This window comes from Hyperolius riggenbachi, chromosome 9 (assembly GCF_040937935.1).
Source record: "Hyperolius riggenbachi isolate aHypRig1 chromosome 9, aHypRig1.pri, whole genome shotgun sequence".
Classification (NCBI taxonomy): domain Eukaryota; kingdom Metazoa; phylum Chordata; class Amphibia; order Anura; family Hyperoliidae; genus Hyperolius; species Hyperolius riggenbachi.
This window is the reverse complement of record NC_090654.1, coordinates 144,948,573-144,972,333: the sequence shown is the minus strand read 5'-3', so window position 1 is coordinate 144,972,333 and position 23,761 is coordinate 144,948,573. Positions and strand designations below refer to the sequence as shown.

Sequence of the window (23,761 nt, the reverse complement as noted above, 5' to 3'; positions counted from 1 at the left end):
TAATTTCAAATAATTTTCAAGTTTTTTTTTTTTTTTCCGTGTAATCATTTTTTTTTTTATATTGAAATCAATATAGGTTATTGTATTGAATTCCATTTAAAAAAAAGTGTTTGCATTGAGATGTTGATGATGTTGTGTGACCCTGGTGTCATCAACGCCGATCGGCACAGCGTGCAGACAGGCATCCAGCCATCCTGGGGAATCCCTCTGAGGGAAAAGTGGAGCCGGCGGCGCAGAGAAACAGGAAATCTCCCTGGCAGTATCGACGAGTCTAGCTTGTCATTACCACTTTCAGCAGGTTTCTGCTGGACGAGCCAGGCTCGTCATTACCGCCAGGGTGGTTAACAAGCATAAGAGATTTCTTCTTAGACGTCGTCAAAGTTTCAGGAGTTTATTCAGTAAACAGATATACAGATGCTTATCTCTACATGTTCGTTACAACTCAGCGAAGCAATTGGTCTGTAGTAAGTCCTCTTTGCGTTACAGGCTCTTGGTCCATTCCTTTTAAATGGTAACCAGGCTTTCTCTTATGTTACATCTTATGTTACATCTATACTATGTTGCACTTAGGCCTATATACAGCATACAGTTAGATAAGATGACAATACAGTACAAAAAGAGTAGAGGGTGGAAGTCATCAGCCAGAAGTCAGAAGCAGCAGTAGTAGCCCCCCGGGAGCCACGTTAGCTCTTCTTATACTAACCTCTGAAGAGTTAAATGTTACATTATCTGAGCAGGGACGGATCAATAACTTATCGCCTGCTATTGGCTGATAAGACCCTGTGATATCATGACAAGCACCGTCTTTACGGTGCATGCCTTGGAAAATTCCATTTTCCAAGGAACTGTCACCTTGTTCTGAGGAGGCCATTGTTTTAATCTACTTGTGAGAATATTTTCATAACAATGGCTCATGTTTATGTTGTTTGTCCCCAGCTGGTCTGGCCTCTGCACTGGATATCTCTGATACAGCCTTGGGAGTTCTAGTACAATGTTCTACTGAAAATCAGAACTGTCTTTATTTATCTCTAAGAGAAATTCTCCTTAAAGGGCGATTCTGCACAACAAGTCTTTTAACTAACTCCGTTAAAGTAACTGAGGCCTACAAATTCAAGCATAGAATACTTAAATTCTAACATTAGGGTTTTACGCACGTGCATCCGTTCAGTGTAGTTCACGTGCAACCCCGAACATCTAAGGGCAAGGGCCTCACAGACCTGTTAGTGCTCAATTCTTGTGTGGATGAACGGTTGCATAACTAGTCATCGTGGGAGAGTTTAAAACCAGCAATAAAACCACAAAAAAATAAGATAAGATTAAAAAAAACACTGTCGTCATGCACAGCCCACAATTTTATCGTCTAGGGCCAATAGGTTACCCACACTGGTTGCCAAAGGTTAGGTTGCAAACACCGTTCAGTGTAGCGCACTTGCAGCCCTGAACACTTAAGGGCAAGGGCCCTACAGACCTGATAATGCTCAATCTCGTGTGGCTGAGCGGATTGTGTAACTAGTTAGGGGAGTTCAGAAGAATAATCACAGAAAATGACAAGAAAAACAAATAAATAATATATAACCAACCAAGCAAAAAATGCATAGTCTGCAGGTACAATTTCATTTTCTAGGGCAGGTTGTCAAAGGTTTGGTTGCTCAGACACATGCATCTGTTCAGTGTAGCCGACATGAAGCCCTGGACACCTAAGAGCAAGGGCCTTACAGACATGTTAGTGCTCCTCAAGCTTGTGTGGCTGAAAGGTCGCGTAACTAGTTAGGGAGTTCAGGACAATCACGGGAAATGAGAAAAACAAAACAAATATGTAATCAAACAAGCAAAAAAAAAAAAACCCCAAACTGTTTGTTTATGCACAGTCTGCAGTTTCATTTATCGTCTAGGTTACACACACATGCGCATAAGCTCAGTGTAGTGCATGTGCATCCCCGGACACCTAAGGGTAAGGGCCTTACAGGCATGTTAGTGTGCCTCAAGCTTGTGTGGGTTAACAGTCTCTTAACTAGATAGGGCAGTGGTCCTCAAACTAAGGCCCGCGGGCCAAATGTGGCCCCCTGAGGCTTTTTTACCGGCTCTCACACACAAAATGTATTACTTACAGATGCGGTCAGCTGCATCCACTTAAGGACCGGGCTCACTTTCAGAGATCTGTGCTGAGTGGGCTCTCCAGCCCACAGCACAGATCGTGTTTGAGCCAGGGCGACCAGACTCCCCCCCCCCCCCCCCCCCTTTTTTCCCCACTAGGGGGATGTCCTGCAGGGGGGTCTGATCGCCGCTGGCTATTGTGGTTCAGCGGGGTGGGGCTCCTCAAAGCCCCCCTCCGCAGCGTTTTACGCCCTCCCTCTCCTTACCTCCCTCTCCCTCTTGTTATGGGCGGCACAGGACGGAGTTCCGTCCTGCGCCGCCTCTGATAGGCCTTAGCCTATCAGATGCCGGCGATCCCCAGCCAATCAGAGGCCGGGTATCGTCGTTCTCCTTTACAAGCAGCGGCGTTTGATGTAAACAGCGGGGATTTCTTCCCCGCGTGTTTACATTTAGCCTGCGAGCCGCGATCAGCGGCTCGCAGACTGTTCACGGAGACACCCTCCGTGAACTGACATGGAAGTTTCCATGGGAAACCACTAACGACCTGCCGCCGCCTATCGGCGTTAGGCGGTCATTAAGTGGTTGGTGGTCCAAATATAGAATAGCAGTGCTGGCACCACCTATCTACATGGAAGCCAGAAAGCAGTAATTCGCTGGTTTCCAATTAAATTCCACATCAGGTGACACTGCTGTCCAATTGGACTGCAGGTTGTTACCGGGGTATGCTTCACTGTCTGGTCTGCAAAGACTTCTAAATTATTTTATGTATACTCCGGCCCCCCAGCAGTCTGAAGTATGTTGACCCGGCCCTCGACCCAAAACGTTTGGGGACCCCTGAGTTTGGGGAGTTCAGAACAACAATCATGGAAAATGGTAAAAACAAATATACCGTATAATCAAACAAGCAAAAAACACAGTTTTGTCTAGGTTACACACATGCGTGCATCTGTTCAGTGTAGTGCACATGCAGCCCTGGATACCCGAGGGCAAGGGTCTGACAGACCTGTTGTTGCCACTGTTCACTGCACGATTTCACGTGGCTTAACTGTCATGTAACGAGTTAGCCTGGAGGAGTCTCAATCGTTATCAGACATTCAGTGCAGCTTGAGGGACATGACAGACAAGCAAAGTCACCTAGCACACAGCAGTCAGTATCACAGTATGTAATTTATTCCTACTAATTTTTGGCATTTACACATGAAAATAGCCTGTGTGTAAAATACGTAATACTTTCCATCCTTGATCCCCCTCCGCCATGCCACTGTTCGGGTTTGGGTACACTTTCTATACATTTTTTTAAAGACGTGGCTGTGGAGATGCTTTGAAGGTTTCAGAACTTCACCCTGCCATTAAAGTTGATGGGGCTCGCTGGTTCGCGTTTGCTCCACGAATGTTCGTGGTGACGTTCGCGGACCTAAAGTCTTGATATTTGGCCTTTTTTACTTGTATGTTAACCACTTCACCACTGAGGGGTTTTACCCCCTGACCACCAGAGCAATTTTCACCTTTCAGCGCTCCTTCCATTCATGCGTCTATAACTTTATCATTACTTATCGCAATGAAATGAACTATATCTTGTTTTTTCCGCCACCAATTAGGCTTTCTTTAGGTGGGACATTATGCCAAGAATTATTTTTTTCTAAATGTGTTTTAATGGGAAAATAGGAAAAATGTGGGGAAAAAAAAAATTATTTTTCAGTTTTCGGCCATTATAGTTTTTAAATAATGCATGCTACTGTAATTAAAACCCATGAAATTTATGTGCCCTTTTGTCCCGGTTATAAAACCGTTTAAATTATGTCCCTATCACAATGTTTGGCGCCAATATTTCATTTGGAAATAAAGGTGCATTTTTTTCAGTTTTGCGTCCATCCCTAATTACAAGCCCATAGTTTATAAAGTAACAGTGTTATACCCTCTTGACTTAAATATTTAAAAAGTTCAGTCCCTAAGGTAACTAATTATGTATTTTTTTTAATTGTAAATTTTTGAATTTTTTTTTAATTACAAAAAAAAAAAAAATGGGGAGTGTGGGAGGTAATGAGTTAATTTTTTGTGTAAAAGTCATTTATTTGTATGTGAAAAATGTGTAGGGTGTAGTTTACTATTTGGCCACAAGATGGCCACAGTAACTTTTTGCTTTATTGCGACCTCCAAGCCTCCTTCCGGAAGCTTGGAGGAAGAATAAGGAGGCTGGACACGTGAGTTTCTTCTCACAATGATCGCGCTGCCCATAGGAGAGCAGCGGGTCATTGTGGGGCTTAGATCAACGAATGGGAATGGATTTTCCCGTTCATTGATCTCCGGGCGAGCGGGCGGCGGCGGTTTTACTAGCGGCGGGCGGCGTGTTTACGAGCGGGAGCGCGGACAGCGTCGGGAACGCGGAAAGTACGTGTTTCTCCGTCCCTGGTTTTTAAAGGATGGAAAAAGGGGCGGAGAAATACGTACGCGCGGGGGTAAAGTGGTTAATATCTTTCATATGGCGTGGTGCCCACAACTGTATCCCATACTCCAGAGTGCAGATGGGGCCTCACAAGTGATTTATACAGAAGTAGTATACTAGCATCTCGTGATTTTTATTTCCTGGTTTATTCATCCCAGAGTTTTACGTGCTTCAGCTGCTGCTTCTTGGCATTGACTTTGGGTGTTAATTGTTAACTTTGGGTTTTGACTTTGAATGTTAAGGTAGCCAAATTCCCTCGCACCAAGTGTAGGTATCCAGAGTATCATCCCCCTACACACACACACACACACACACACACACACACACACACACACACACACACACCTACACACACCTACACACACCTACACACACCTACACACACCTACACACCTACACACACCTACACACCTACACACACCTACACACCTACACACCTACACACACACACACCTACACACACACACACACACACACACACACACCTACACACACACACACACACACCTACACACACACACACACACACCTACACACACACACACACCTACACACACACACACACACCTACACACACACACACACACACCTACACACACACCTACACACCTACACACACACCTCTTCAGGGTCCTGGCATCTTTAGTTGTTTCTTCTAAGCGCAACTTAGCCTATGGAGTTAATGCTGCAGCCAGGCTCTTTTTGTTCAGTAAGCCAGTGTGTATTTAGTTAGAAGGCCTTTGGCAAGATTTCCTAACATTGCTAAAGCCTACTGAACGTGCCCTAGTGGCTGCAGCCCTGGCACTTTGAGTCTGCCAGGAGAAAAGTGCAATATAGATGTTCTCTGTCCTGTCTTGTCTCTCATCATGTGACTCGCCAGCACATACTGAGTCACATAATGAGACACCAGCTGAATATTACTTTAAAAGCTTTTCCAGGATGTTTCTTTCACTTAAATCTGTCCTGTTCTCATTCTCAGGAGTTCCTGCAGAGAGACTGTCTACAGGGTGATCTTCAAGATTTCTGCCAAAATTACAGCTACAATGTTATTGTTGCCATGGCTATTAGCTATACTGCTACCAGTGAGCCTATCCGGCAGATTGCTGTATATTGCCAGCAGGAGGATCTTCGAAACTTGGTATGTACAGAACTGTTTGTTTTTTTCATAGGCAAGTTTAGGTGGGTATAACTGGTGTCTGGGATCCCCCTTCACACAGAGACTGGTGCAGTGTTTGGGGCAGGGCCTTGCAGAGGATCCTTAAGTGCAGGGTGCTCAGATTTAAAAGGGGGGGGGGGCTACTTTAATTGTGATAAACGTACTTGCAAGTATGACGTCACATCTGAGGAAGTCCAGTGATTGGACGAAACGCGTCACGTGGTATGTGACGTCTGAGGGTAGGCGGATCCGGCTCCCCTGTGACTCTGCAACCTTCCTCCTAGCGCGGCGTGGTTCTGCCTTGACGCATGTGGTTTACAAGCACTTTATTGCAGCTGTGGCTTGAGCATAGCAATCCCTAGCTCGCCCCTGGGGGATGAAACCCACCTTTGATCGCGCACTGCTGATGTCCTTCTGGGAGCGGAAAGTTGAGCAGTAAGTCGCACTGGGCAGGCAATCCCGGACTTCAGGAGGGTAACTATATACCGGCAACTGCATGTCATTATTGCCTGCACAAGAGGTCCACAGCATCCAAATGTGCTTGGAGGTTTGACAACGTTCGTGTCAGTAATGGTTGTGTAAGGGGATATCCCCAGAGGCGTGCATTTAGTTGTTGCACACGTGGTTTGAGCACAATCCAGCTATGTTCTATTGCCCATCTGGACGTCACTGATGGCAAGTTTGTAATTTGGGCCCAAAGAATCACAAGTCAGTCTAGGAATAGGAGTGCACTCCCACCATAGGGCTGTTTTTTGGGGGGTTTTTAGGCCTCTTACTGCCAATACTTGTTTTTAAGTAGAGGTTTTTTTTATGCTAATAGTTGTTCAAGTTTTGACATTGTTGGTCTAATAAAATTTATTAGTATGTTTATAGCCTTGTGCTCCCTTAGGGCCCGTTCACACTGCACGCGTTTCCAGCCGCGTTTTGGAAACGCGTGCAGGTGGCCAAAACGCACGACATCAGACATTGCATAGAGTGCAATGTCTGATGTTCACACTGCATGCGTTCCGGACCTGTGCGGTCCGGGAACGCATGCTGCACGCAGATTTTGCAAAAACGCGTGGCTGTCCCATTCACTTTTCAGTGATGGGATCAGCCACACAACGCACACAAACGCGGATGGCCATGCGTTCGTACGCGTTGCGGTCCGCACGCGTTCCGCACGCATAGCCATCCGCATTTCTGATCTGAACGGGCCCTTACAGTTTGTTTCCATATTGATAATTTTTTTAGGGTGAGAAGGGCAGTACTATTGTTGTTGGAGGTAGTTATCCCATATGTATTTGTATATTTCTTAATCCCTACCATGGTCATACTGTTATGTACTACCATATTATTATTATTATTATCCTCTATTTATATAGCACTGCCATAATCTGCAGCACTTCACAGAGTACATAGTTATGTTACTGACTTTCCTCAAAAGGGCTCACAGTCTTATCCCTACCATAGTCATAGTCATTTATGTTTTTGAGATGTTGGAGGAAACTACAGTGTCCAGTATAAACCCACTGACTAAACCATGGAGAGAACATACAAATTTCATGCAGGTAATGCCCAGCCAAGTATTAACCTCTCTGGCTGTATGATTATTTCTGGATTTTAGGGTCTTTTCAGCATGTTTCAGACCCTAAAATCAGGGGAAAATCATGCTGCCAGAAAGCCAGCAGCAGCCTCAGCACTCACTCGCCTCCCTGGGCTCCAGCGCTGCTAGTTTACCACTGTCCTCCAGGTGGCGCTGTAACTCTGTAGTGAGATCACTGACGGCGATCTCACCAGAGGGATTCAGAGCCTTAGAGGACAGGAAGGAGGATGGCTGCTGACGTCTGGATCTCCCAGAAGGTGAGTAAAAACGCCAGCTGCATGCTATACTCTGCATTGAGCTCCCGGCAGCTAGCCCAAGCGTAGCTTGGGCTTACTGCCAGGGAGATTAAACCTGGAAACCTAGTGCAAATTAAATTGCTATCCACTAAACCACCATACCAGTGTTCTTTTACGTTATCTTTTGGGGATTATGGTTGTTTCAGCCAAGAAAAATCGAAAGCATTAAGTGCCTAAAAGCATAGGGTACTAAATTATAGTGAGTGCTAAGTCGCACAAGGTACCAAGCTGCAGTGGGTGCCAAGCTGCAGTGCGTGGTAAGTAGCACCCACTAGCTTGTGGCTGGATAGTGTACTGCAGGGGTGTAGCAATAGCCATAGCATCTGCTATGGGGCCCTGGAGCATAGGGGGCCCAGTGGGTACTTAATGTATTCACCATTAACTTTTTTGTGTTTCTCCACCTTCTGACTTAGTCTCAGTGCCCATGAACTATGTGCAGTATTGATTGCATGATAATGTATAGTGCATCCATAGGGTAGGGACAAGTGGTATTGCTTAAAGTACACCTGAACCTGGCTAAAAATAATTTATGTGCTGTGACATGCCTCACAGCACCTTGCTCCCCCTTCAACAAACTCCCCCCCCCCCCCCCCCACCACCATTCTGCTCAGTCGAAATCTTCGACTTGAGCAGAACGTCGGTTATGGGCTGGGAGGAAGTGTCTGTTCTTCCTCCTCTCTGCCTGTACTTAGCTCCTCATCCTGCACTCCCCGCTTATAGTTCCCGAAGTCAGTACCGCACACAGCGTGCAGGGGAGCAGCGCTGTGTGCGGGCTTGTGATAATTGAAGTCAGAATGATAGTGTATATTAGTACACTATTATTCTTACTTCAATTATCACAAGCCCGCACATAGTGGTGCTCCCCTGCACGCTGTGTGCGGTACTGACATTGGGAACTATAAGTGGCGAGTGCAGGGGGCGGGGCTAAGTATTGGCAGAGAGGAGGAAGAACGGACATTTCCTCCTAGCCCAATCCAAAGACTCACTGCAGCGGGGGATAGAGGGGGAGCTGGAGGGGGAGGAGGATCATGCTGCGACATGTCATAGCAGAACAATATAAAATAACTTTTAAAAGGTATATTGTTCAAAACCCCGTTCAGGGGTACTTTAAGAGTGCCTCCATCTAAGGGCCCCATGAAATTTTTGCTATGGGGCCCCATGATCTCTAGCTACGCCACTGGTGTACTGGTTATGTGCTCTGCCATTAACATGGGAGACCAGGGTTCGAATCCTGGCTAGAGTCAGTACCGATTCAGTAAGAAGACTTGAACGAGACATTTTAACACTGCAGGGTGCCTCCTTGGACGCGCCCTTAGTGGCTGCAGCTCTTGAGCGCTTTGAGTCCAACAGGAGAAAAGCGCTATTCAAATGTTAGGATTATTAGGATTAAGTAGTGCCAAGCTGCAGTGGGTGCGAAGTAGCATAAGGAGATGCACGCTGAAGCCTCCATTACATGTGGTTTTGTCAGATAACTGCTCACACAGAAACTGATAGTTTTCCCTGACATAAAACCACAGAGAAGTAACATGTTCCTTGCTTCCAATTGTGATGATTTGACATCTGGGAGCTTGCAATATAAATGAGACATACAAATATGAGATCTACTTTTGAATCCATGGGGTACCAGCCTACAGAGTATTTGTGCCTTTAAGCCGAGAATAATGCGCTACTCCTGAAAAAGTGAATTAAGTCTTATTCACGAAATGCGTTGAGACATCTAGTACCGTATTTCGCGCCGTATAAGACGCTCCGGCATATAAGACGCACCCAGGTTTAGAGGGCAAAAATCGGGGAAAAAAATAATCGAAACCTGGTCTGGAGCGTCTATATATCAGGAGCATCTTGTACATGTCCTCCCCCAAATGGTGTCCTCCTATGTTCCTCATGTGTCCCCATGTGTCCTCCTGTATGCCCCATGTCTCCCCCTGTATGCCCCATGTCTCCTCCGGTGTGACCCCCTTGTCCTTCCATGTCTTGGACTCCCCCCTGTGTCCTCCTGTTAGACCCCTGTGTGTTCCTGTCAGCCCCCTGTGTCCCCCTGGCAGCCCCCTGGCAGCCCCCTGTGTCCTCCTGGCAGCCCCCTGTGTCCTCCTGGCAGCCCCCTGTGTCCTCCTGGCAGCCCCCTGTGTCCTCCTGGCAGCCCCCTGTGTCCTCCTGGCAGCCCCCTGTCCTGGCAGCCCCCTGTCCTGGCAGCCCCGTGTCCTCCTGTCAGCCCCCTGTCCTGGCAGCCCCCTCTGTCCTCCTGGCAGCCCCCTCTGTCCTCTTGGCAGCCCCCTGTGTCCTCCTGGCAGCCCCCAGTGGGAGCCTCCTGTGTCCTCCTGGCAGCCCCCTGTGTCCTCCTGGCAGCCCCCTGTGTCCTCCTGGCAGCCCCCTGTGTCCTCCTGGCAGCCCCCAGTGTCCTCCTGGCAGCCCCCAGTGTCCTCCTGGCAGCCCCCAGTGTCCTCCTGGCAGCCCCCAGTGTCCTCCTGGCAGCCCCCAGTGTCCTCCTAGCAGCCCCCAGTGTCCTCCTAGCAGTCCCCAGTGTCCTCCTGGCAGCCCCCAGTGTCCTCCTAGCAGCCCCCAGTGTCCTCCTAGCAGTCCTCAGTGTCCTCCTGGCAGCCCCGTGTCCTCCTGGCAGCCCCTGTGTCCTCCTGGCAGCCCCCTGTGTCCCCGCTGTGCCTGGCTCGTGTCCCTGCCTGCGCGTCTCCTCCCTCCCCCTTGTGTCTCTGTGGCCCCCCAGTGCAGCGGCAGCAGCAGCTTACCTCCTCCATCTTGCCCGCGGCGAATGAAGATATCCGGCTTCTCCGTGCGGCTTCCTCTAGTGTCGGGCATCTAATGACGCGTCATCAATGACGCGTCATTAGATGCCCGACACTAGAGGAAGCCGCACGGAGAAGCCGGATGTCTTCAATCGGCGCGGGCAAGATGGAGGAGGTAAGCTGCTGCTGCCGCTGCACTGGGGGGGCCACAGAGACACAAGGGGGAGACGCATCAGGGGGGAAGCCAGGCACAGCGGGGACAAAGGCAGGGAATCCCCGATGGCGGTGGGTCGGCGGTTCGTATCGGCGGGCGTTCGTAAGTCGGGGATTCCCTGCCTTTGCCGTATAAGACGCAGGGACTTTTTCTCCCCACTTTGTGGGGAGAAAAAGTGCGTCTTGTACGGCGCCAAATACGGTATATCTCGGCCATTTTATATCTATTGCTATTTGAGTATATACAGTGTGACCCTATTTTAGTTTTTATAGAGTGGGGGTCACTACTTGGGAGTGCATTCCGTTCAAAAGCCCCTCATACAGGGGAGCAATCGAAAAATTGTATGAGGAATTATTGTTATTGTATGTAATGCTTATTACTGTGGTGACTATATCAGCTTGTGTTTGTTCTAGCTACATTTTCTTATATATCTTTTATGTGTTTATAATAAAATGTTTTAATTTTTAGATGATCTGACTGAAAACTCGCCTCTATATCTCTGAATACATTGAGAAGCTGGTTGTCCCCAAAGCCCTATTTGCCCATATCAAGATTAGCCTCTTATGAGGGCTAAAAGGGACATGCCTTTATTTAACTTTATTAAATAATATTATGTACCAGGAACCTGTAGAGTGCCCTCTACTGTTTAAACTTCCCCTGGACAGGAAGTTCAGTAGCTGCAGGAACGATCCGGAGCGGAGAAGAAGACAGCGGGGACCAGGGGAGTCGCGCCGGCCGGAGCAGGTAATGTATGCGGGGGGGGGGGGGCAGAGGCAGCTCCACAGATTGTGATCGGTTTCAGGCTGAAATCGATTCACAATCTGTTTGCAGTAAAGGTGTCCATACGATCCCTCTCTCATCAGATTCGATCAGAGAGGAATCTATCTGTTGGTCGAATCTGATGGCAAATCGACCAGTGTATGGCCACCTTAAGAAAAACACCTGCTACCTACAGTAAAATATGGTGTGGTTCCATCATGCTGTGGGGCTGTGTGGCCAGTGCAGGGACTGGGAATATTTTCAAAGTTGAGGGACGCATGGATTCCTTTCAGTATCAGCAGATTTTGGAGACCAATGTCCAGGAATCGGTGACAAAGCTGAAGCTGCGCCGGGGCTGGATCTTTCAACAAGACAACGACCCTAAACACTGCTCAAAATCCACTAAGGTATTTATGCAGAGAAACAAGTACAACGTTTTGGAATGGCCATCTCAGTCCCCAGACCTGAATATAATTAAAAATCTGTGGTGTAAGATAAAGAGAGTGCTCGGAAGTATACAATACAATAATACAATAACATTTGTAAAGTGCTTTTCTCCCATAGGACTCAAAGCGCATAGTTGTGTCTCAGATTAATACAGGGTTGCAGGCTGGTTTGTGTTACAGAGGAAGATAGTCAGATGTTCATGAATGCCAGACTAAAGAGGTAGGTTTTCAGTTTAGACTTAAATGCTTCCAGGGATGGAGCTGTCCTGATTGGGTGTGGCAGGGAGTTCCAAAGTGTAGGGGCAGCATGACAAAAGGCTCTGTCTCCAAAGGTTTGGAGGTGGGCTCTGGGGATGACCATGGCGTTACGTCCTTTTGATCTAAGATTGTGGGGGTTGTAATGCAGTTGCAACAAGTCCTTCAGGTATCCAGGGCCCAGATTGTGCAAGGATTTGAATGTCAATAAGCCAATCTTAAACAGAATTCCCCATTTTATCGGTAGCCAGTGGAGTGAGCACAGGGTTGGTGTTATGTGGCAATGGTGGGGTTGGCTCGTTAACAGCCTTGCGGCGGCATTCTGTACTAATTGCAGGCGGTGTAAGTCTTTCTTATGCAGGCCTGTGTAGAGGGCGTTGCAGTAGTCTAACCTTGATGTGACGAAGGCATTAACTAGGGTTGGAAGATCCTCTGAAGGAATTAGGTGTTTAATCTTTGCAATATTCCTTAGATGAAAGAAGGAATGTTTCAAAACAGCTGAGATTTGATTCCTGAAGCTTAATTTCCCATCAATCAGTACTCCCAGGCTGCGCACACAGTCTGAGTTGTTCAGGTCTGAGCTCCCTATCCTTAGCGGTGTTGGTTGAGACTGGGGCTGCTTTGCTGTTGAGCCCTGGCCCTCGATAACAAGAACCTCAGTTTTGTCAGTTTAGCCAATTAATATTCATCCACTCCTGAAGCTCAGCTAAGCATGAGTTTATTTGTGGAGTAGGGTCTGTGATGCCAGGTTTGAATGACAAATATAGCTGGGTGTCATCAGCATAGCAATGATATGTCAGGCCATGTTTTTGTATGATTTCTCCAAGTGGCAGCATGTATATGGTGAAAAGTAAAGGGGATAATATTGCGCCCTGAGGTACACCGTGTTTTAGTGGTACAGGGTTGGAGAGGAAGGGCCAGGGGCGTAGCAATAGGGGGTGCAGAGGTAGTGACTGCATTGGGGCCCTTGGGCCAGAGGGGCCCTGAAGGGCCCTCTCTCAATTACAGTATTAGCTCTCTATTGGTCCTGTGCTCATAAAAATCACTTCTAAAGATACTTTGAATAGTGGTAGTCATTAACAAACTGTTCCCCATCCCATTCTAGCACCTCTGACACTGTAGTTGCCATTGGCAGGTTTTGGTGCACCGTATTAATTGTTCTGTATAGAGTGCTTGGGGGGCTCCATTGTAAGACTTGCATCGGGGCCCACAGCTCCTTAGCTACGCCACTGGGAAGGGCCCTAAGGCTACCCTTTGTGTTCTGCCAGCCAGGAAGGAGTTGAACCACTGGAGAACAATGCCATCTATGCCACAGTACTCTTGTAGCCTGTTGAGCAAGATTTCATGATCGACTGTGTCAAAAGCCGCTGAGAGGTCGAGCAAAATCAGGATGGAACATTGACCCTTGTCTCTTGCAGTGAGCAGATCATTGCAAATCTGGGTGAGGGCTGTTTCACAGCTGTGATATTTCCTGAAGCCAGATTGAAGAGGGTCAAGGATGTTGTTTCTGGAGAGCCTGGCTTCAAGTTGGAGGTAGACAGCCTTTTCAATAACTTTTCCCAGAAAGGGGAGGTTAGAGACCGGTCTGTAGCTGTTTAGGGCATCTGGGTCTAAGGATGGTTTCTTTAGTGGCCAGACGATTGCTTCTTTCAGAGTAGAGGGAAACCACCCTTCTTGTAAGGGACCGTTGACTATTTTGTGTAATGCCGGTGTAAATAGTTCAGGACATTTCAACATGAACTTAGTGGGGCCAGGGTCCAGATTGCAGGTAGGCTGCCAAAGGTTTAAGAGGATATCCAAGATGTCTTTTTTGATTACCTTAAAATCAGACCAGGGTGGTAGGCTATTTTTGCACCTGTTATATGGCTCTGCATGGGTTTCTGGGGCTGTGAATTGAATGGCAGATCGTATGGAGGAGACTTTGTCTGAGAAGTGGGCAAATTTCTCGCACAGTTCCTGTGAAGGTCTGATGCTGGATTTCCTGCAAGATGGATTGCAGAGACTGTCAACCGTGCGGAAGAGTTGGGCAGGTCTGTTGGCTGCATTTGCAATTTCGTGAGACAGGAATAAGGACTTCTTTTTGTTAATCGTCGTTTGATATTTTTGTCAGGTGAGCAATTAGGGAAAGTTTGTCATCAGGGGACTTATGTTTGTGCCACCTTCGTTCCAGTCTGCGACCTTGTTTCTTTAGTTCCTTTATAGAGTTGTCAAACCAGCCAGCGTGATGTAATGGTGCGGAACGTTTAATCTTTAAGGGAACTAAGTCATCAAACCTGAATGCACGAGAGATGTTTTGTAAAGAGGAATGGTCTAAAATACCTTCAACCAGAATCCAGACTCTCATTGGAACCTACAGGAAACGTTTAGAGGCTGTAATGTCTGCAAAAGGAGGATATACTAAATATTGATTTCATTGTTTTTGTGGTGCCCAAATTTATGCACCTGCTTAATTTTGTTTAAACAATTATAGCGCACTTTCTGTGAATCCAATAAACTTCATTTCACTTCTCAAATATCACTGTGTGTGTCTCCTATAGTACATATTTAACTTACATTTTTTATCGTAACAACCAACGATTTATACAGGAAAATCATGACGATTAACAAGGTTGCCCAAATGCATCCCACTGTATACTCAGGGCATTTGAATCAGATATAGTAGCATAAGGTGCTAAGCTGCAGTGGGTGCTAATTCGCATGAGGTGCCAAGCTGCAGTGTGTGTGTGTTAAGCAATGATATAGTTACATAGTTATTTGGGTTGAAAAAAGCAGGGCTGTGGAGTCGGGACAAAAATCTTCCGACTCAGTAAAAAAAAATTTAACCAGGCTTATGGAGCCTGGAGGTTGTGGTGGTAAAGGGGGGTAAGGCAGGCATAGTGATTTCCAGCCACTTCATTTTTCCCTCTTGCCAACAACAGGGGCCAGGAATTCACTAACCACCCAAGCCTGATTTATTTTCAGGAAAGTCAGTCTGTCCAGACTAGGTGGACAGACGGGAGCGCTTCTCAGTCACCACGCCACCGGCTGCACTAAAGCACCTTTCGAACAGCACTCTGGAAGGAAGGGGGGGGGGGGTCACAAGCAAGGACTTCCAGGGCGTACTGCGCCAGCTCGCTCCAAATCTCCAGGTGCTTGACCAAGTAATCCAAGCGGTCCACAGGGGTTTTGCTGTCATTCTATAACGATCGGTGTAACACAGAGAGGGTCTGATTACCAGTGATCTACAGTATCACCGAGAATGCAGAATATACCCGATTATAGATGATCTGCAGTATCACCGATAATCAGATATATTTCTCTGGACATCCTCGGACAGCACCCTGAGAAGATGTCCACTCCCACATTCACTGGACAGGACCGCACTAAAGAATTTGCATAGTTAGGCAGTATAAAAGGCAGCATTTCACATACCACATCAGTTTTTTGTCCTGTCCACGCAGGATGCACTTCGTCGAAACGTCTGAGGCTTTCCATGCCAGGGAGCAGGGGCTGCTGCCAGAAGGCTGCCAGGAATACCGTAAGCCAGGCTGGTCTAAGGTGGGGAGCTTTCCGCAGCATAGACGCCAGACGCTACGGAAGCCCGCCCAGAGCGCGCGCACACGCGGAAACCGGAAGTTCCGGTTTACTCGCCCTCTGTCAGCTGATCGGGTCATGTGAGGCAGCCAGGAGGGGAACGCCGAGCGCCATTGCGGGCTCAGGAAGCCTGTCAGCGTCCTACGGAACTTGCGGACGGCAATGGTTGTAGGTAGGCACCTCTTTCGGCTGCACAGGGGGCGTTTTGGCTGGGTGGGCTTGTGGGTATTTAAGGCTCCTGGTTTTCAGCCTCCAGTGTGAATCGGCTGACCATGGAGCAGGCTGCTGGATCCTCCTCTCAGGCTGCGGAGCAAGGTTCCAATTCCTCTCTGGTAAACTAATCCTGCTGGTGGGATTGCTTTACATTTATATTTTATATACTATATTAGTATATTTTACTGAGGGGCCTTTTTTCTGTTTTGTTCTCTCTCCTTCTCTTATACAGCCCAATCCAAGAGATAAAGGAGAAAAACATAAGAAAGCAGAACAGAAAACTGATACAAAGAGATGTTCAATTTGTTCCACTAGGATTCCTATATCTTCAAAATCTTTATGTCAGAAATGTGCTGATAAGGTTGTGAAGCAAGAATCTTCTGGGGTATTAAAGGAGTTTGTGGGATGGATGAAATCTGAACTATCATCTACCTTTCAAGCTTTCAAAGGAATGGCTACCCACACCTCTCCTCCCCCTCCTACCCCTCCCCTTCCTTCAGCACCTACAGAGGTTTCTTCTGATAAAACGCAACATCCATCTAAGAAAAGGAAGCTTGATAGAGAGGAGGAAGTATCAGATCTCTCTGAGGGAGAGGTGGAGGATTCATCTTTTGAGGGTAGTTTTATTGATTCGGAGGAAGAAAAGGAAAAGGCATTGAAATCTGCAAAGTTTGCTTTTGCTGTTGATGACTTGGATAAGTTACTGTCTACAATGCATATTACTATGGGTGTTAAAGCCGAACATAAGGAATTGTCTGCTATGGATAAAATGTATGAAAGCCTGTCAGTGGTACAATCAACCTTCATTCCGGTTCATGAGAACCTTAAGGAGATGATAGACAAAGAATGGAATGTACCAGAAAGGAGAGTATTTTGGCCAAAATCGTTAGCTAGAAGATATCCTTTTAGACTTGAGGATCAGAAATTTTGGGGTCCAGTTCCGAAGCTGGATCCCTCAATTTCTAGAATGTCTAGAAGTTCAGACCTCCTGTTTGAGGACTCAGGTGTTTTAAAAGATATCATGGATAAAAAGATGGACAACTTATTGCGTAGAGCATGGGAGTCATCTACTACAGGGTTTAAACCTGCTGTTGCATCCACAGCCATGGCACGTTGCTTAAAAATCTGGTTAGAACAACTTCATATGCATATAGCAGGAGATACGCCAAGAGAGGAGATCTTGAAAGCATTCCCTACCTTGTTTCTAGTAGTAAATTATCTTTCTGATGCAGCAGATGAATCTGTAAGGCTGTCAGCTAGGACATCAGCATTAGTAAATTCTACAAGACGTGCGGTTTGGCTAAGAACATGGCAGGGAGATTCATCATCAAAATCACGTTTATGTGGCATTCCGTGTGAGGGAAACCTTTTGTTTGGTAGCAAGTTGGAGGAGACCCTTGACAGATCATCAGATAGGAAGAAAAATTTCCCAATTAAGAGGAAAACTTTTCGTTTCCAGAGATCCTTTCGTAACCAGAAGAAGCAAAGCAATACCTCTACAGGAAGTGGTAGAGGAAGATGGAATACAGCAAAAGGTCCAAGAGCCAGATCAAATTTCCTACTTAATCCCTCCAGCTCAGTTACAACGCCAAAGCAACAATGACGCCATAATTCCAGTAGGAGGAAGGATCACGCATTTTTTCGAGACTTGGCAGGAACATTTCCAGAACAAATGGATAAGATCGATTGTATTAGAGGGATACGATCTGGAGTTTGTAAGGATTCCTCATTCAAGATTTTGTGTAACCCCCCACCCAAAGGATATGATTGTTCAGAAGGCACTGATGGAATCGATTGCCTCCCTACTGGAGAAGAAGGTGATACGCCAGGTACCCGCCTCTCACATGCATGCAGGCTTCTACTCCCCTGTCTTCCTAGTCAAAAAACCCAAAGGAGATTACAGGTTCATCATAAATCTAAAGTCATTGAACAGATTCATCTTATACAAAAGATTTCGAATGGACAATATGAGGACAGTAGTGAACCTACTACAGAGAGACTGTTATATGGTGTCCCTAGACCTCAGAGATGCATACTTACACATCCCCATGAGTCTGAGATCACAGAGGTTTCTGAGATTTGCCATCAGGACTGCAGGGGAGGTAAGACATTACCAGTTCACTTCTTTACCATTTGGGTTATCATCAGCACCATGGTTATTTACTAAGATAATGGCAGAAGTTCTGTCAGTGCTTAGAATACGATCTATTCAGGTTATATCATACTTAGATGACCTGCTGATATGGGGCCCTTCTACAGAGTCAGTTTCATATCAGTTGAGCTATACAATTAACTTTCTGGAGTCATTAGGTTGGCTCATGAACTGGGAGAAATCTTGTCTTCAACCTTCAAAAGTCATGAATTATTTAGGCCTTACGATTAATTCTTCTGTTCAGAAAGTTTTTCTGCCTGTTGAGAAGGGTCAAAGATTAATCAATTGTATTCTTTCCTTTCAGAGTGCTCAGACCACAACAATAAGAGAAGCTATGTCACTTCTGGGGCTCATGACTTCTGCCTTCATGACTATGGTTTGGGGACAGTTTCATTCAAGGCAACTCCAGGTATGGATCCTGAGGGTATGGAACAAGAAGAAGTCTTCTCTAGACGACAGGGTACTGATCCCTCCCAAGGTGAAGCTTTCTTTGGACTAGTGGAAGGAACAAGTACATCTCTCGACAGGCCGTCTCTGGAACTTTCCAACAGAATGCATTCTGACAACAGATGCAAGTGCAATAGGGTGGGGGGCACACTTCAAGAATATGCCAGCCCAGGGTCTATGGTCTCAAACTCTAAGCAGCATGCCATCGAACAACAGAGAGTTGGAAGCAGTCAGATTGGCTCTAGAACATTTCTCCTCATTCCTCCAGATGAAACATGTGTTGATCCAGACAGACAATTCTTCAGTAGTGGCATACCTGAACAGGCAGGGGGGTACCAGGAGTGCTTCCCTTTGGAGTCAGACTCAAAGGATAATGTCCTGGGCGGAACAATGGACTTGTTCTCTAAAAGCTATACATTTGAAAGGTTCTCGAAATTGCATGGCAGATTTCCTCAGTCGGGAGACTTTGTTACAGGACGAGTGGAGCCTTCACCAGGAAGTGTTTCAAGAGATTCTGCAGAAATGGGGCAGTCCAGACATAGACTTATTTGCTTCCAAGCACAACAACAAATGCCCTCAGTTCTGTTCCCTCTCTCGGGAGGACAACTCAAAGGTCATAGATGCCTTCTCAATCAAGTGGGAGTTTCCTCTGGTCTATGCCTTTCCACCAATTACAGTGATTCCGAAAGTACTGAACAAAATAATGCAGGAGAAGGTCAGAGCGATATTGATAACTCCTTTTTGGCCAAAAAGACCTTGGTTTTCGCTGCTGAAAAGGTTAGCTGTAGAGGATCCCTGGATATTACCGAACAGACCAGACTTACTATCTCAGGGCCCGTTCTTCCATCCACAGCTGACCATGTTCAAGCTAACAGCGTGGAACCTGAATGGACACTCCTGAAACAAAAGGGATTTTCAGAAGAACTTATAAAAACTTTGATTTGCAGCAGAAAGGAGGTAACTAGAAAAATGTATGCGAAGGCTTGGAGAACTTATTCTGATTGGTGCTCAAGGAAAGGGGTCTCAAGAACTTTGATATCCTCTGTATTAGAGTTTTTACAGGCAGGATTCGCAATGGGCCTAAGCATCAGCACATTAAAAGTACAGACGGCTGCATTAAGTGTATTCTTGGAGAAAAAATTGTCAGAAGATCGCTTTATAATTCAGTTCTTCCATGCAACGTCTAGGTTGAAACCAAAACAGAGAATAAGGACCCCACCTTGGGATTTAAACACAGTGTTACAGGCATTTTCATTACATCCCTTTGAGCCATTATCAGAAATATCGGAGAAAAACCTTACTTTGAAGGCAGTGTTTCTACTAGCAATTTGTTCTGCAAGGCGTGTAAACGAGATCCAGGCCTTGTCGATTGATGAACCATACTGCATTGTTTCAGACGATCGCATCACTTTAAAGATGGACCCTACCTTTCTACCAAAAGTGGTCTCGGATTTTCACCGGTCACAGGAGATTTACTTACCTTCTTTTTGTCCAAATCCTTCAAATGACAAGGAAAGGAAGTTGCAGGCTGTTGATGTTAGACGCTGTATCTTACAGTATATGGAGGTCACTAACAGTTGGAGAAGGTCTAGGGCGATGTTTGTCCTTCATTCAGGACCAAACAGAGGAAGGCAAGCTTCAAAAGCTACCATAGCACGATGGTTAAGACAGGCCATTTCCCTGGCCTACAGCGTGCAGAATAAGAGAGTGCCAGCATCCATCAAGGCTCACTCCACGAGATCGATGTCAACTTCTTGGGCAGAGAGGGCAGGAGCCAGTATTGAGCAGATTTGCCGAGCAGCTACCTGGTCTTCTTCAAACACTTTTGCTAAACATTATAAGCTAGACGTATCTGCTAGTAGAGATTTAGCCTTTGGCAGAAAGGTTTTACAGGCAGTTATCCCTCCCTAGATATCAGGTTCTTGTTTATCTTCTCAGGGTGCTGTCCGAGGATGTCCAGAGAAAGACTAGATTACTTACCGGTAATGTCTTTTCTGGTAATCCGAAGGACAGCACCCGTTGACGCCCACCCATGTAAATAAAAAATTTATATTGAAGCATCATTTGGTGTCTTGTCTTTTTTTATAACTGATGTGGTATGTGAAATGCTGCCTTTTATACTGCCTAACTATGCAAATTCTTTAGTGCGGTCCTGTCCAGTGAATGTGGGAGTGGACATCTTCTCAGGGTGCTGTCCTTCGGATTACCAGAAAAGACATTACCGGTAAGTAATCTAGTCTTTACTAACCTCTGGACACCTGAGTGATATGAGTGTTTGGTGTAACAATAATACTTAGAGTACGGCACCTCCAGGAGGAGGTGCAGGAGCAGTAAGGAGTACTGCACAGAAGTAAGTTCCCTCCGTAGGCCCAGATTCTCCCGGGGGAGGAGCTGGGCTAAGAGTAGGAAGGACAGAGTGTGAGTTACACCAGTGAGGGGGTGTCACTTACAGGTCTGGGAACTGCCTCTAACAGTAAGGCCAGTTCTCGAGGTCGGACAAGCCAGGTCGTTAACACACAGACAGATAAGGTACAGATTCAGGAGACAGATACGTAATCCAAGGGACAGGCAGAGTTTGGCAACGGGTATCAGAATAGCGAGGTACAGAGTCAGGAGGCAAATACAGAGTTCAGGAACGAGCAGAGTCTGGCAACAGGATATCAGAAATAGCAAGGTACAGAATCAGAGTTCAGAGGAATAGTCAGGCAGGCAAAAGATCATAACAAATAATACAGGTCAATATTTCTAACGCTAAGGTGTGAGGTCCTTGATCGTCAACACCTTTGGAAACTATGCTAGAACACAGATACAGACAAGGTCTGAGTGCTACCACGTAGTGATCGCAACGCCAGACACCAGAGAAATGACCAGCACCCAGTATATATACATCAGCGCTCCCAGCGCCTCCCCTAAGTGCTGGACCAATGAGAAGGGGTGGAAATGTCAGCTGACCAGCTTGGTCAGCTGACTTTTTTTTCTGGCTGTCATATAAACCTTGCCTCTCAGCGCGCGCGTCACTCTGAACCTGTGTGGACTATCAGTCCCAGCCACACCAGTCACACTCTGTAATGTCTCTGTTGGCCTGCACGCGGGGTGGGACGCACCGCTATCCGCACATGCGGTGGCCTCCCTGTGCCCGGCCAGACTGTCAGCAACAGGCTTATGCGCGCAAACCGCTGCGTCCGACGCGGCGGTTTCTCCGTGTTCCGCTATGCCAGTCGCGGAAACAGCCGCCTCATCCTGCGTCCATGTGGCGGCTTTTCCGCGTTTCTTCACAGTACCCCCCCCCCTGAGGAGTGGACTCCGGACAGCTCCTTCCAGGCTTCTCAGGATGTAAAGCGTGGAATTCCCTTCTCAGTTTGTCCGCATGCATGCCACATTCAGGTACCCATGACCTCTCCTCAATACCATACCCTTTCCAATGAACCAGATACTGTATTGAGTTCTGAACTATGCGTGAGTCCAAAATCTTCTCTACCTCATACTCAGGCTGGTCATCTATCATCACAGGAGGAGGAGGAGTGGGACCCACATGGACTGCTGGCTTAAGCAGAGACACATGAAACGATCTTACGCCACGCATACTGGCCGGAAGATCAATTGCATAAGTAACATTGTTGATCTTTCTAGTTACTGGAAATGGACCCACAAACCTGGGCCCCAACTTGGCTGAAGGCTGTTTCAAGGTCAAGTGACGTGTGGAAACCCAAACCAAGTCTCCTGGTTGAAATTTCCACTCTAACAAACGTCTTTTGTCAGCTTGACCTTTCTGACTTTGAAACGCCTTCTCCAAATTATTTTCCACGATCCACCACACGTCCTTAAATTACTTTTGCCAGGCCTCCAGAGCTGTAAACGGAGTGGAAGCGATTGGAAATGGGGAAAATTTGGGCAGCTTCCCAGTAACTATCTGAAATGGACAGAATCCTGTGGAAGAACTTTTCAAATTATTGTGTGCAAATTCTGCGAAGGGCAAAAACTTGACCCAATCATTTTGTGCTTCTGCAACGTAACACCTCAAAAATTGTTCCAATGATTAGTTGACTCTCTCAGTCTGACCATTGGTCTGTGGGTGGTAGCCCAACGAAAATGACAGTTCTATGCCCATTTGGTGACAAAATGCCCTCCAAAATTTTGAAACAAATTGGACTCCCCGATCTGACACAATGTTTTCCGGAATGCCATGCAATCGGAAAATGTGGATGATGAACAAATCGGCCAACTCCTGGGCCAAGGGGAGTCCTTTCAAGGGCACAAAATGGGCCATTTTACTAAAGCGGTCGACTACCACCCAAATGACCGACATGCCCTCAGACCTGGGAAGCTCACCCACAAAATACATGGACAAGTGGGTCCACGGCTCACTCGGGGTGGGCAAGGGCTGCAACAATCCCACAGGTGCCAGCCGGGAGGGTTTACTTTTTGCGCACACTGTACACTCTCTAACAAACTCCTTGCAATCCATTGCCAGAGAAGGCCACCAAGCACACCTGGCAATCAGATCCTGTGTTCTGGAGGCCCCAGGGTGTCCCGAATTTTTGTGTGAATGGAACATCTGCAAGATCTGAAGACGGAAAGGCAGTGGTATAAACATAACCCCTTCAGGCTTCCCTTCCGGGACTTCCTCCTGAAAGGGCCCTAAGTTCTCCGTCCAGTCTTCCCATGTCTCAGTTGTAGCTAGTACCAGTCTTTGCGGGACAATGGTCTCTGGGGTAGAGGGCTGTGCTGTCTCTGGCTCAAAGCATCTGGACAGGGCATCTGCCTTGACATTCTTGCTACCTGGAGTGTACGTAATTACAAATCTGAACCTCGAGAAAAACAAAGACCATCGAGCCTGACGGGGGCTTAATCTTTTAGCTCCCTCGATGTATTCCAAATTTTTGTGATCAGTGTAAACTGTAATCGTATGTTCTGCTCCTTCCAACCAATGACGCCATTCCTCAAAGGCTAACTTGATGGACAGGAGCTCCCTGTTGCCTATGTCGTAGTTTCTCTCTGCCGGAGAGAATCTACGAGAAAAATAGGCGCATGGGTGTAACCTACCCTGCAACCCTGATCGCTGAGACAGCACAGCCCCTACCCCGACCTCTGAGGCGTCCACCTCCACAATAAAGGGGTAAGAAGTGTCAACGTGTCTCAGGATGGGTGCAGAGCAAAACAAGTCTTTTAAAGTGGAGAATGCTTGCAGGGCTTCAGAAGACCAGTGGGTGGTATCTGCCCCTTTTTTAGTGAGACTGGTGAGGGGGGCAATGACAGTGGAGTACCCCTTTATAAATCTTCTATAGTAATTAGCAAAGCCTAAGAATCTCTGAAGAGATTTTAACCCCACAGGTTAAGGCCATTCCAGCACCGCTGAGACCTTAGCAGGGTCCATCGACAGGCCTGAGGTG

At 46.8% G+C, this 23,761-nt stretch overlaps 1 protein-coding gene across 1 annotated transcript in view; it reads left to right on the top strand.

Annotated features, from left to right (window-relative positions):
• The window catches only part of PRUNE1 (prune exopolyphosphatase 1), a 213,323-nt gene extending 202,237 nt beyond the window's left edge, over positions 1-11,086 (top strand). The window contains exons 7-8 of the mRNA XM_068251725.1: positions 5,517-5,675; positions 10,995-11,086. Coding sequence (XP_068107826.1) covers positions 5,517-5,675; positions 10,995-11,003 — 168 coding nt within the window. The 3' untranslated portion in view covers positions 11,004-11,086. The remainder of the gene's footprint in view (positions 1-5,516; positions 5,676-10,994) is intronic.
• The last annotated feature ends 12,675 nt before the right edge of the window (positions 11,087-23,761 follow it).